This window comes from Photinus pyralis, unplaced genomic scaffold (assembly GCF_008802855.1).
Source record: "Photinus pyralis isolate 1611_PpyrPB1 unplaced genomic scaffold, Ppyr1.3 Ppyr1.4_LG3b, whole genome shotgun sequence".
Taxonomy (NCBI): Eukaryota; Metazoa; Arthropoda; class Insecta; order Coleoptera; family Lampyridae; genus Photinus; species Photinus pyralis.
Window position 1 is genome coordinate 15,790,376 of NW_022170510.1, and position 14,138 is coordinate 15,804,513.

General features: G+C 33.3%; 1 protein-coding gene across 1 annotated transcript; it reads right to left on the reverse strand.

Moving 5' to 3' along the window:
• Positions 1 to 231: 231 nt before the first annotated feature.
• Positions 232 to 1,612, reverse strand: LOC116166655. The gene is made up of 2 exons (XM_031481691.1): positions 1,059 to 1,612; positions 232 to 1,000 (listed from the first exon to the last, which is right to left on the reverse strand). The coding sequence occupies exons 1-2, from the start codon at positions 1,548 to 1,550 to the stop codon at positions 965 to 967; spliced, it is 528 nt and encodes a 175-aa protein (XP_031337551.1). The 5' UTR covers positions 1,551 to 1,612; the 3' UTR covers positions 232 to 964.
• Positions 1,613 to 14,138: the final 12,526 nt, after the last annotated feature.

Consider the following 14,138-nt stretch of genomic DNA (forward strand, 5'->3'; position numbering starts at 1 on the left):
TTTAATAAAGATGTACTATGCAACCTTTTATAAAGGCACCTGCTTTATACAAGTTCAATATATACGGGTTGCATAACACGGGAAAAGAAAAAGATGAACATGAACAAAAGAGCTATGTTTCAGTCAATGCTTTCCGTTGCCAAAATAAGTAAAATAAAATTTAGATGTCAAAATATTTTCGCATTGTTCAACGACGGGACGGGAACCCAACATAGCATCGTCGTCAGGAAAAAAGGGAAAGAGGGATGGGTGTAAATGGGGAAAGTGGAAAGAATCTAATATTTATTTATCCGAAACAATATATTTAGTTGATCCATGTTAATATTATTTTTTAATGCAAACTTAAAATTTTGATTATAGTTTGTATTTTTAAATAATCGATGTGCTAGTGCACCCTTCATCCTACCGATCTTCGACACCCTGGAATTCAGACGCCAATAGGCGTCTGAACCAGGGCGTTTTGTCAAACGTGCATTATTGGCATAAATATAATCACAGCCTAGCTGATATAGTTGACGTATATTTTTTTCGTTGTTTGGAGCCATGGGGAGTAGCGGTGCAATATATTTCACGGCATCATCTTCGGAATAAGGTGGGGGAGGAAAATTCATTACAGAAGAGGATTGCATTGTAGCATTCAGTGAAGGAGTGGTCGTCCACTCTTCATTGAATGCTGCAATGCAATTCTCATCAAGAATAAATGATGGCAATTCCTCAGAGGTAATAGAAACGGATGGTATCGTTGCTTCAGATGATACATGATGTGTACATGCATCTTCTGAAATAACAATACGATCCACATCGGATACTACTAAAGGCTCTGCAACATCACTTATCTTTACTATATCCAGTGCAGCATTCAATGAAGAAGCGGTCGACCACTCTTCATTGAGCGCTGCAATGCAATTCTCATCAAGAATAAATGATGACACTTCCTTAGAGGTAATAGATACGGACGGTATCGTTACTTCAGATGATGCATGTGCACAACATTCATCATCTGAAATAACAATACAATCCGCATCAGACACTACTAAAGGCTCTGCTACATCACTTACCTTAACTATATCCTGTGTAGGTGTTATGTTATCAAAAATTTCTGCTAAATTAAGGGGTTTAGTAGAAATGTTTGATGGCGATAGGGTTCTCTCAACTAACCATTCTAAGGTCTCCGGGAAGTCCTTATAATCATTAGCAGAAGAATCATCGCGGATTGGAGGTAAAGGAAGTGCTATTGGGTGACAACCCTCTTCAGCTACTTGTGTGCTCTGCCCCATGGACTCTCGTGACAATAATGCACGTAAAATGGATGGACGTGTTGACTTAGCAGCACGAACCACCACATTTTGAAGGATATTAACTTTCGGGGCACTAGCACCCACTATTGCACCACTACTTTGCACTGTAACACAATCGGTATATTCACCACACATAGCGAAATTGGATAAAATGCGAGACATTATTACCGGTACAAAGGTAAGAAATGGAAATGAAGTGTAAATGCAGGTGTTGGTATATATAGGATCTTGTCTGCATGCATTAAACCGCATTCCATAGAAGTTGTTAGTCTGCGCTAAAGTTCATGGTTATGTTTTTTTTTTTTTTTTTTTTTTGAGATGGGTAAAGCGAGAGATCTGGGTTAAGCGAGAGATCGGGGTTAAGCGAGAGAACTGGGTTAAGCGAGAGATCGGGGTTATGCGAGTGATCAATATAAAGCGAGAGACCTCGGTAAAGCGAGAGATTAATATAAAGCGAGAGATCAATATAAAGCGAGAGATCAATATAAAGCGAGAGATCAATATAAGGCGAGAGATCAATATAAGGCGAGAGATCAGTATAAAGCGAGAGATCTGTGGAAAGCGAGAGTCCCGGGGGGGTCCAGGGGGGGCGGAGCCCCCCCCTGGTTCAAGGTCAAGGTCAAGGTCAATGACCTCTCGTGACCTCTCTCAGACAAGTAGTGGGGTATTTGGATATATAACGAAAGATAATGCTATAGTATACCGTAGCAGTTCGCGCCCGATTCTTACAGTGTATAAATCGTTTCAAACTTTGAGTATAATGGCTGATATAATTAGTGCATGGGGGTTAAGTTTAAGTGAAGACGCTTTAGATCAATTAAGTGATCACCATAATATTGATTTTGAAGAGTTGTTATTGGTCTCCAACTTCTTCGAGTCTATGCGACTGTCCTTTTCCAATGATTGGACATTTAAGCTGGGAAGATTCATGGACATTATGCAAGGTATGCGGAAACGTGTTACACATTGTGATACGCATTGTGATACATTGTATAACCTATGCATAAAGAAAATCTTACCCAGACATTTGGAATGGGACAACTTACCGGTCATTGTCCAAGCTGAGTTGAAGTGGAAACATGATAAACTAGCGGACATTGATCTGGTTAAGTTTGAAGAGGAGGCCAAAGACACTGTAGTGGAATTAATAGATGAAATAACTAGTGATTTAATTTTAAGTAAAACTCTTGTAAGTAGTTTAATAGATAGTCTAAATATAGTTAGTCATAATATTGATTTATTTAATAGTGATTATTTTAAGGATGTTAGCTTTAGATATTTAGAATTACATAACACCACATATTGGAATAGGGTTAGTTTATCTGAATCTTGTAGGGAATATATTAGTAGATATCGAGATGTAGTTAGTAATTGGCTTTGTATATATAAAAAACAATTTTAATTTGTAAGTATGTAAATATATTCAATAATGGAGTTAACAAATGTTTTACTTAATTTCCATTTATGTTTCGATCTCCCCCTTTTTCATTGCAGTGCTACCAAATCCGTATATCTGTATTTTTTACAGTATGAGCTCTGTATCTTAAAAAATAAATAGTTATGTTAAAAATTACTTGTGTTTTTGTATCCTGATGATGGGTGACCCATTTAACTGTACAGTACTTGAGGAGTGGTAATCACCTAGACCTTGAATGTGTGGTAATCTTGAAGTAACCATGACCTCGACCTTGAAGTATCATGACCTTGACCTTGAACGTGTGGTGACCTTGGAGTGGTGGTGTATTAGCTCTCCCCAACCTACCCTACTGAAATTTTAAAAAATTCGCAGTTTGTAGAAATTCTAAAAAAAATCATTACAGTTTCAATCGGGGAAATTAAAAACAATCTGAAAGAATGTCATCAAGAAACATTGGGTCCTTTGAATGTCTCTGTTCTGCAATTTCGTTATTTAAAGAATTTGAATTATTACGAATGTGGACTCTTTAGATATAGACGATGTAAATGTAATCTACTACATTGATGACAAGATTAACTTTTCTTGATACTTTTAGTTACTGATGGCTAGTTCGAATACGCTTATAATTGAAAAAATTAGGAAAAACTTAAATATTTGATAAAATGACAAGTTCATAATTTCAACGAAATTCAAGAAGCTTTCGTAGAAATTCGAAGATGAGAAATGAACAATCATAAAATGTAGAAAATGAAAATTTGAGGCACATACAATGTCAAAATAAAGAAACACAAATTAAAAATCAGAAAAGTCAGTACACTCAATAATTAAAAACAATTCGGACACTTTGCACATAGTTTGATCTATAATATCTAGTGTTATTCATTTAGTAGTAGAAGACACAGCGATTTCCTGTGTCTACTTTTAAATAACAGAAACGCTTCTGGAAGACGCCTAATTTTATGCAACGAAAATAACATGCACTGCACTGGCACTGGCATTCCGGATTTTATTAAAACCGACAGTAAATGATTTAAGATTATGGTGAGATATTAAATTCCTCTGCTATTTCCCTTAAGTTTCTTATGGGTTTCTCTTCCACAAAAATTAAAATTTTAAGTTCAATATCTTTCCCTTATGTGCATCGTATTTAAAAAACCACATCAACACAGAAAATAAGTTTCTTAAACTGTCTTCCATTGAATAATAAATCAAAATACAGAAGACAAAACAATAATCTTCCAATTAATTACTATAACAGTCAGATGCTCATTTGTTTTAAGTTATTTTGGTTGCATAACATTAGGTGTCCTTCAGAAGAGTTTTTGTCATTTAAAAGTGGACATAGAGAAAATAATACACAGAAATCCCCATGGCTTCTTCTAAATGGATAACACACCTGTAGGTCAAACTAACCCTCGAACTCTTTTTGTTAGCAATGAGGCCTTTATTTCCGTGCAGAATCGCGCATTCTTGGCCAGTCCGCTTGCCACATTTGTGTCCAAAATTGGACATAAAGTGCGTTTTTTTTATTTAGGAAGAGAACAGAATAAATTTGTGCATTTTGGTAATTATCTTCAACTTCTTCGCTAAGACCTTGAAGGTCAGCATTTGATCTCTATCGCCTTTTGGGAATACTAAGCGTTTTTTGAATATTAACTCTAAGAGTGATTTGTTATAAAATTATGTAGTGAATTTTAGATGGATTTGTTATTTTCGTGATTAAAAACATATTATCTCGAAATAATAATTTTCCGGATAGAAATTTTTGAAATTTATTACAAAATTAAAACGATTTTGGTCCCGTAGTTTATTTCTCGATTTACGGAAGAATTTTGAAAATTTCTCTATTCTGTCTTGTTTTGCAAAGCCGATAGTTTTCTGAAAGTTATTTAAATTGCTTTTTTTTCCTCGATAAATAAATTCGCTTTTCCTTTGAACTGGAAATTTGAAAATGCATGCGCATGTTTACATTTCACTGAAATTTTCGGCTGACCTGTTGTCGACAGTAAATTGTCCCATTTTGTATTCGTCAAGTTTTTCTCTGTTATGCATGCGTTGTGTTGATTTTCTCTCACATGAACACTTTTTAACCTTTTCAGAGAATTTCGCCTTTTATGTACGTGCGTCATAAAATAACACAAAAAACGCTCACCGTAAATTTGCATAGAGAAACATTCAAATAAAACACAGTTGACATATTCTAGCAAATTGCAAATTCGTGCATATCATTTTCGCGTGCGTAGCTTTGTAAAAGTTGAAAGAGCAACGCCGAATAAACAGAGGGTGGCTAACGGATTGTTATAATGTCATAAATGCATTTAGAGAAACTTTGCGTTTAAGTGTCTATAAAGCTATAACAATAGAAGACAGATTCGCGAGAGGAAAAATAATCTCGAAGGGAATAAAATATAACTTGGTAATGGGCATGGTTTGAATAGCTTACGGCGGTTACGTCTGCTGTTTATAATGTCGACTCTAAATAGCTTTGGCGAAAGGTAATGTGCCTCTTTTCCGCTAAAGTCGTTTGCAGCTTCCAGAAATATAAGAACGCATCTTGGAGATAATCGTCGCCTCCATCGTCCTCTTGTACCACTAAACTACGATAAGTTTTCTCATCAAAGGACAAAACCGATGCCAAAAATAAGTTTTTTATTATATTATTTATTGCCAACTTTTCCAATAACTTCTACTTAAGTGAAATGGCAATTTATTATGCATTTTAAGGGCAAAAATCATGGAGCGCTTGTACATGTACATTTGCAATTCAATACACAAAAAAAGTTAACGTGAGTGCTTAGGGTTATTTATCGGAACGGCGCGGCGGTTATAAAATTGGTAGGTATATCGTGACATTTCGTGTTAAAATAACGTGTATTTTCGAAACTAGAAGTTGCCATAGTTCAATTACACTAATAAATCAGACTTTCACGATGACCCTTTTTCTATGTTGAACTTCGTGACTTCATTTGCTGTGTACTGGGAAAGGGAATGTTTTATTTTACGTTTACTCTAACATGCCAATGTTTTAATGAATTTGTAGCAACTAACTTGACATAAATTTATTTTCGAAAAGTAACTGCATTTTTAGTGAATAATAAATATGTCGTACACGTCACGCGATTACCTAATCGTCGATTCGTTAAAAAAAATGTATGAAAAGGGCATCGGAAAAGGGTCGTAATTTATTAAAAATGGCTCGTTTCTGCCAATTTTTGTAAATACGTATCGTAAACTTAAGGGTTTACGGTCGAAAAAACCGTCAAGAATTTTTCCCAATGCTCTGCGGTATTTAGATCGGTGCGATTTCTAAAACCCAAACGCCCTCCCTCTACGATATATAAAGAATATTTTCCAATATCCAGACGTAAACGGTTAACCCTTGCTAAAATTAATTTCCAAGGATGTTATAAACTTAGTAGGAGCTTAATCTGTTTGGATTGAGGCTTACCGTTTCTCTGCCGCCATATTGTGTATCTACATATGGAAATTACGGTAATGAACGGCACGCCGCCGCCGCCGCAAACACATCATATTGTATGAAATATTGTTGCATCCCGTTATATGACGAGGTAAACAGATTACCTATAAAATTATGCTGCTGTGTTTTATACACTTTTTTTACTCGCTCGTTCATAAATTATCCCGATGCTGATGCGAACTTGGCAACGGCCTGGGTTGAACAAACAAAACGGATGTTAAACAATTCGCGGTTTCATTAACACATCGGCGACGTGTTCTGTAGCCCTTGGCGAAGTTTCATTGTATCCACATCAAAGACCACAGAATCAGAGAGGACCTAGACGACCTAACGTTTGCAGCAAGAGATCCCAGTTTCTTTTTTTTTATTATTGTCACATCCTTTGCCAGAAGTCTGCAATTATTCCAATTGGCCATTCATAATAGTATTAATCCCAAATGATCAACATCAACGCAACACCAACATAATGGCTTACATTAAAAATAGTAATATTGACCCAAAGTTACTGCTAGAGTTCACCATAAAAACATTTCAAAATGTAACTCTAAGCGCCATTATTTCAAAACACATGAAAAAAAAAACTACTACCAAAACCAAACAAATAGAAAACACAAAAATATGATTTCATTATAAATTTAAGCAATATAATATACAGGGTGTATCATTAATATTGCGAAAAAATTCAGGGTGAGATTCCTTGCATAAAAATAAGAATAAAAGTTCATATAAACATGTTTCCTAAAACGCCTTGAAAATAAAACTTTTTTGTTTCCTCTGCATCATCACTTGTCGGATCACTCTATCGAGAGTGCCATTGACTTTTTATATGAATCAAGCTGTCTATGCCATGTTGAGCACGATGATTTCGCTTTAATTAAGGAAGATGTATACCACCCTGCTTTGGATTTTACTTTACAACTTACTTATAAATCTTCAGCTATATTTCCCATCAACGCGTCTTTCAAAGTGTATAATTTTGCAAAAGCAAATTTATCGCAATTGTACCACGATCTTTTAAATGTAAACTGGAACTTCCTTAACGAGTGCAGTGATGTTAATGTTGCCTGTTCAAATTTTTATAGTGTACTTTATTCGATTTTTGATATACATGTCCCTAAATTTAGATCTAGGAAAAAGTTACGGAAATCATACAGAACCTCAAGCTTAAAAATTATTTTTTCAATAAATATAAGAACTCTAAAAGTAACTTTGCGTATGCTGAATTCAAAAGACTTCGATCTAAGATTAAAATGATGTCCTCTATATCCTATAAAAATTATGTTAGCAGTATTGAATACTCAATCAGCAAAGATCCTAAACGATTTTGGTCATACTTTCACAATAAAAGGGGTACTTCTAGAATTCCAGGTAAAATGTTTCTTAATGATTGTACTTTTAATACACCTCAGTCAATTGTAAACGCATTCAAGGATTATTTTTGCAGTGTCTATATGCTCCCTTGGGTGAGCACCTACCTTCTTGCACCCCAAATGTAAGTAATATGCCTATTATTAATGTTACCAGCATATCAACCGAAGAAATTATGTCTTCTATGTCTAAATTGAAATCTAAAATGACTACAGGTCCCGATCAAATCCCCAGTTGCCTTGTCAAGGAATTTTCAGATGCCTTCATATATCCGTTACTCATAATATTTAACCTTTCTCTTAAAACTTCGGCGTTCCCTAACTGTTGGAAGGAAGCTCGCATCTGCCCGGTGTTTAAAAATGATGACCCAACTATAATATGCAATTACAGACCAATTAGTATACTTTCCAACTTTGCCAAAATACTAGAAAAGATATTATATTCGCGAATCTATCCCCAAATTCGAAATTATATCTCCCCAGATCAGCATGGCTTTATGGAAAATCGTTCAACTATCTCAAATCTGTCTTGCTTTACACAGTTTGCTTCGGAAGTATTGGATAATCAGGGTCAAGTGGATGTAATATATACCTACTGACTTCTCCAAAGCATTTGACAAAGTAGAGCAGCACAACTTGGTGCTGAGCAAATTGGACAAAATTGGTTTCTCTACTTCGCTTCTCCGACTGTTCGAATCATACCTTAGTGGTAGACTACAACGTGTGCAATACAAAAATTACATATCTGACTCTGCTGTGGTTACGTCAGGAGTTCCGCAAGGATCTAACCTCGGTCCCCTACTGTTCTTAATCTTCATAAATGATTTGCCTTCTCTACTTTCCTGTAACACCTTATTATTCGCTGACGATTTAAAGATTTTTACATCCATTTATAGTAATGATGATTGCGTTTACCTCCAAACACAAATAAATAAACTTGGTGAATGGTGTTCAAAAAACAACCTTCACTTAAACATGCTAAATGCAAAGTAGTTTCGTTTTCAAGAAAATCTCAACGTCTTTTACATCCTTATCAATTTAATGATATTCAGTTTAAACGATGTACATCGGTCACGGATTTGGGTATTATATTTGATCTTAAACTTTCCTTTTCGGAACATATATCGGTGACTATTGCTTCTGCTTTAAAAATGCTTGGCTTTATTATCAGAAATTGTCGTGATTTTTCCAATATTTTTGCTATCAAATCTCTATACAGGGTGTTTTTTTGGGAGCTTTAGTTAAAAGTTTCTGGGAAAGTAAAATAGGTAGGTTTTTGAAAATTTGTACTTAGGAGTTACTCTGAAGGCCGAATCGATGTAAAATATTTTCAAAATGGCCGCACTTCCGGAAACACCGGAAGTAGATAGTAACTTCGTTATTTTAAATGGCAACCCCTATTTTTTATTGCATTTTTGGATTCTACGTGAAATTTCAGTTCTTTTGATACCCATATGTCGATATCTGCCATTTATGGTTTTTAAGTTATTTTGACTTTAAGAAAAAAAATGGCGGATGCAGATGGTACCTTGATAATTGATTACTTGAAACGGTTGTAGTCATGGCAACCTATTTTTATCAGTGAATAGAGAATGAATAGGGCTTTCTTTTAGTGCACTTAAAACAAAGTTAAGTTGCATACAACCGCACCTATGGAGATCCAAATTTAAGAAACTTCAAAGTCTATAAACTCAGTTTTTTTAAATGGAATGACCATGTTCTTAATATTGCATGAGATAGAGAATCGAAATTGGCATATTTTGACTATACATGTTTATATGAACTTTTATTCTTATTTTTATGCAAGGAATCTCACCCTGAATTTTTTCGCAATATTAATGATACACCCTGTATATACCGTCAGAAAAAAACGAAGTTAATTTACGATCTGATGTTCACAATTATTATCAAACACTTGGTTGTAAACATTTGTGTAACAGTTTTTTTAGGTTGACTAAAACCCACAAAAGTCACATTAATTTATCCATTCATTTTTTTTAATTCGTTACCATTAGAAATAAGAAATTTAGAATATAAAAAATTAAAACATAAAATTAAACTTTTTTTGTTGGAACGGGCATTTTATAGTTTTAGAATTAGAGAAGTTTAATTTTAGGAATATGTAGCAATTAATTCATAATTTTGACCTCTGTTAATCTGTTTCTTTTCGTCACAATGACAGTAATAAACGTTATTCTATTCTATTCTAAAAAAAATTTCCCATGTCCTCAGTCTAGGCCCAAAATCTATCCACTATCACCATCGCTCAGATAAAACCCCTATCTATGATATCATTAGCGAAATTGAAAGTGGTCTTGGTAATATACCTCAAAACGATCAAACACAATTAAGATCTTCCATTGTAAATATTCTCACAAATTTACTCAACAAAAATCTTTAAAAAAAAAACAAAAACCCCCAAATTTCGCCAATGATTTCATTGATGATAAAATAAAATTTAAAAACCGAAACATTTTTAAAAAATTAATTAAGACACAACTGTCACACACTAAACAAACAAGACTACCAAAATAAAATGAACGAACTCCTTAATGACAATGACACAAACAAAATTATCAAAAACTGGTTAGATCTAGAACACATTTCAAAAATAGAATATAAACAACTTTCCTCATACAATTAGTACACGCCCCAAAATTTACGGATTACCAAAGTTACACAAACAAAACTTCCCACTAAGACCAATAGTGGCCTCATATACTAGCCCCACATATAACCTTCTTTCAAAAATCTTAACAAATATAACAAAAAAATTAAATATAGTACAGAGTGAGCAACAAAGATTGAAGCGTGCCGCTTCAGCTAAATTGGCAATGTGCCGCTCATAGCATATGCTGATTTGATACAAGATACGAAATACGAATAGACGCACATCACTGTGACAGCGCAGAACGTCATTTTCGTATACAACTCCATACAAAGAAGGTAGTTTTGATATTAATAGGAACAAGCGGTGATGACGCACGCTTCAATCATTGTTGCTCACACTGTATTAAAGATTCATGGAATTTTCAAAATTTTATTGACACCGCAACGTATCCTTTTTCCCTTGATATTGCCTCCCTTTATACAAACATTCCTATTGAACTCGCCATCAACTCAATCAATAAAAATTGGAAAAAAATTAAAAAATTTACTTCCATTAATAAAAATGATTTTATCATTACCTTAACTTTCATTTTAGAATCAATATACTTTTCCTTTAATGACAATGGATTTACACAAGTTTTTGGAGTCCCTATGGACTCTCCAATTTCCTCATCAATTGCCGAACTTGTCCTTTTTGATATGGAAAGTGAACTACTTAAAACAAAAATTACATTAGCTTCTATAAAATATGTATTGATGGCATTATTATTTGTACCAACAATAACAAAATAACTGAAATCTATGAAATTTTTAACAATTACCACCCAAAACTAAAGTTCACCCTAGAAAAAGAAAATAACAACTCATTAAATTTCTTAGATTTAACTATAATGAAAAACATCAATAATAAAAAAATTTCAACGAACTGGTTTAGAAAAACTGTAAAAACTGACAGATATTTAAATTATAATTCCGTAACAACTAACAAATACAAAACCAGAAACAGTCTAGTTGACCCAGCTATTTTATTCTCCAGTTTGCATAAATGCAACATTAACAAAATTACTGAAATCCTCATCAAAAATAATCAATTACATAAATTCAAAAATAAAACAAAGATTAAACATATAACCAACAAAAAACAATCAACACAAAAACGTGACCAAATTATAAACCTCCAACCTAATTGCTTAGGCAAAAATTTTCAAGAATGATTTTACATAATAACCAACAATGAATCTAACAAATATATTAAATTACCGTATATCCCTAAACTATCAAGTCGAAAAAGAACCTATAAAATTCAATATCAATACAGCATTCTATAGGTAAAAAATTCTTTAGTAAATAAAAAGATAAAACGCCACAATCTCAAATGCCAAATCTAATTTATTCAATTAACTGTTTAGACTGTAATTTATTCAACTTACATTGACCAAACCAAACAACACCTAAACAAAAAAATCTACCCACACAAACATTCAATTAAAAAAAATACAGTTTCCACTTACCGAACACAGCCCTAAGCGAACACTCCGTATCTAGCATACATACCTTCGATTTTGAAAACCCTAAAATTTTAAAAACTGAACCAACCTTAAAGACTAATTCTAGAAATGATATATGTAAACAAAATTCTAAATCAATAAATTTCAAAACCGACAAAACCACTGCTAAAAAAATAGTTTTCTTACCTTTTCATTCACGTAAACATTTTTAGCTTTCTTCCCTTTATATACCACACACATTATACCTTATAAACATTTTTAGATCCAATGGCAACACTTCTTAGAACTTTTGAACATTACATTCTTTGACAGATTTAACAAATTTATAAAACAAACCACAATGCTCATCTTCAATATTCCTTTCGTCTTTTGGCTCAACATAAATTAAAGAAATAGAAAACAATATGGACGTTTTTAACTTATTTTCTGTAATGTACATATTCAATTTTTAACAATATTTGGTGAGTAAAAAAAGCACTCTCCTTTGACTTCTTCATTCACCTAATAAATTATGTTTTGAAGATCTCTTTCACATAAAAACAACATTTTAACACATATGTCAACTTTTGAAAAAGTCTTAACAGACGAAACGTCAACAATTTTATCAAAAGGAAGTATTACAAACTCGTTACTTAATCCTTTTTTTTTCTTTGGCTGAATTATCTTCAACCGACACCAATAATAATTATTGTATTTATTGATCAACAGAAAATTATTCCAGTAACCTCAGAAGTGGGTCCGCACGGATGGACGAACGGATAAAACGCAAACAATAGCACATTTTTTTAATTCTTACAAAATGCACTATAAATTTAAAAAAAAAACACTTACTCATTGCCACTTTTTGAGCTCTGCAAGACAGCCTTTGAGAGATTTTTAATGCGTTTTATTTAGGAGAAATCATCATCAACTTAATTTTTTATATGGCCCGTCAAAAAAGTGTTGAGTAGCATTTTTTATTACGAATTCAACGATATAGGGCAGACGAAAAAAGTTGAAAACTGTTGGTTTAAACAGGGTGGTGGTGCACCCGCGCACAACGCCCTAAACCGGAGAAAAAATAATCAAGACAAAATGCAATATGGACGTAGCAATGTCGTAGAGCGACGGACGGAGAAACAAAAAAACATGTAGATACCTTTAATGAGTCGCGGGAAAAATTTGCACTAATTATCAGATTTCTAAAATTACATAGCTTATTTATTGAACTAGTTTCAGGTAAAATATTTTCAGATTTGTACAGAGTTTTTCAGTAGATTATTTTAACCCCCACTTATTTTCATGAGTGTTGGGAAAAGGTTGCTCAACAAAATGCACTTTCAATATCTTGTAATCGGACACCCTGTACATTTTTATAAAATAGTCCAGAAATCTCGATAGTCATCGCGGCAGCATGAAAGATTAGCCATCGGCAATAAAGAACGAAGGCGGGTGTGACGCAATGTTTCCGGGAAATGTGACGTGTTTTAGTCCAAAACATTCGGAAGTGTTCGTCAAAGACCGGCGCTTGCTATATAAGCGAACTGAATCGCTTGTAATTAAGTAGTTCTAACGCCGTTGCCGAAGTGAAATATTCCGTGATAAATAGTTCGCGCTGGAGTTATGTTTTAAATTGCAAGTGATAAATATAATTATCTGTTACAAATTAATCCATTTGAAGACGGTAATAAAGTCTTTGCTAATTCATTATAAATAAATAAACCACGAAGTTTTGTGTAGTCTTGTATTTCCTGATTGTAAATGTATAATATTGCATAACATTAGTTACATTCTTTAATGGCTTTTTGCGCTATTAAGTGATAACATGAATGAATATATATTTGAAAATTTGAAAGGGCCATATCAGTTGTGCATAGACAACAATGGAGGTAACTTTGAACAATTATTTTGAGAATTGTATTTTATACTAACTTATATTAGTCATCAATTTTGTTTATTGTCAAAATATATAGAGTTGTTTTATTGTATTTGTTATCATTTAATAGTGCGAAAAGTTACTAATTAATGAAACTATTGTTATACAATATTGTATATTTGTCAGGAAACACAGGGCTACTCAAAACTATAAAAATATACAGGGTGTTCGATTAAAAATATTGAAAACGTATCTTGTTGGGCACTTCCTATATATTGAATTGAATTGACTCAGTTACTACATTTTTAAGCGACACAAATAAAATGCGAAAACTTTTTTGTGTTCCCAAAGTTTATCAAAATAAGTGAGGGATCAAAATAGACTGACAACCCTGTACAACTTCTAGTTATGAAGGCAATTGGCTCACACATATAGTTATTTACCCAAAATTTGGAGTAAATTTGATATAAGAGACTATGAGGTTAAATCGAACGGTTTTTGGATTTAGTTTTTTCAGCATTTTTGGTAAATATACTCCTTTACAAAAGAAGTTCTCTTTTAGAATGCAAACGAGATTGATAGCATACGCATAGTCCATGTAAAAA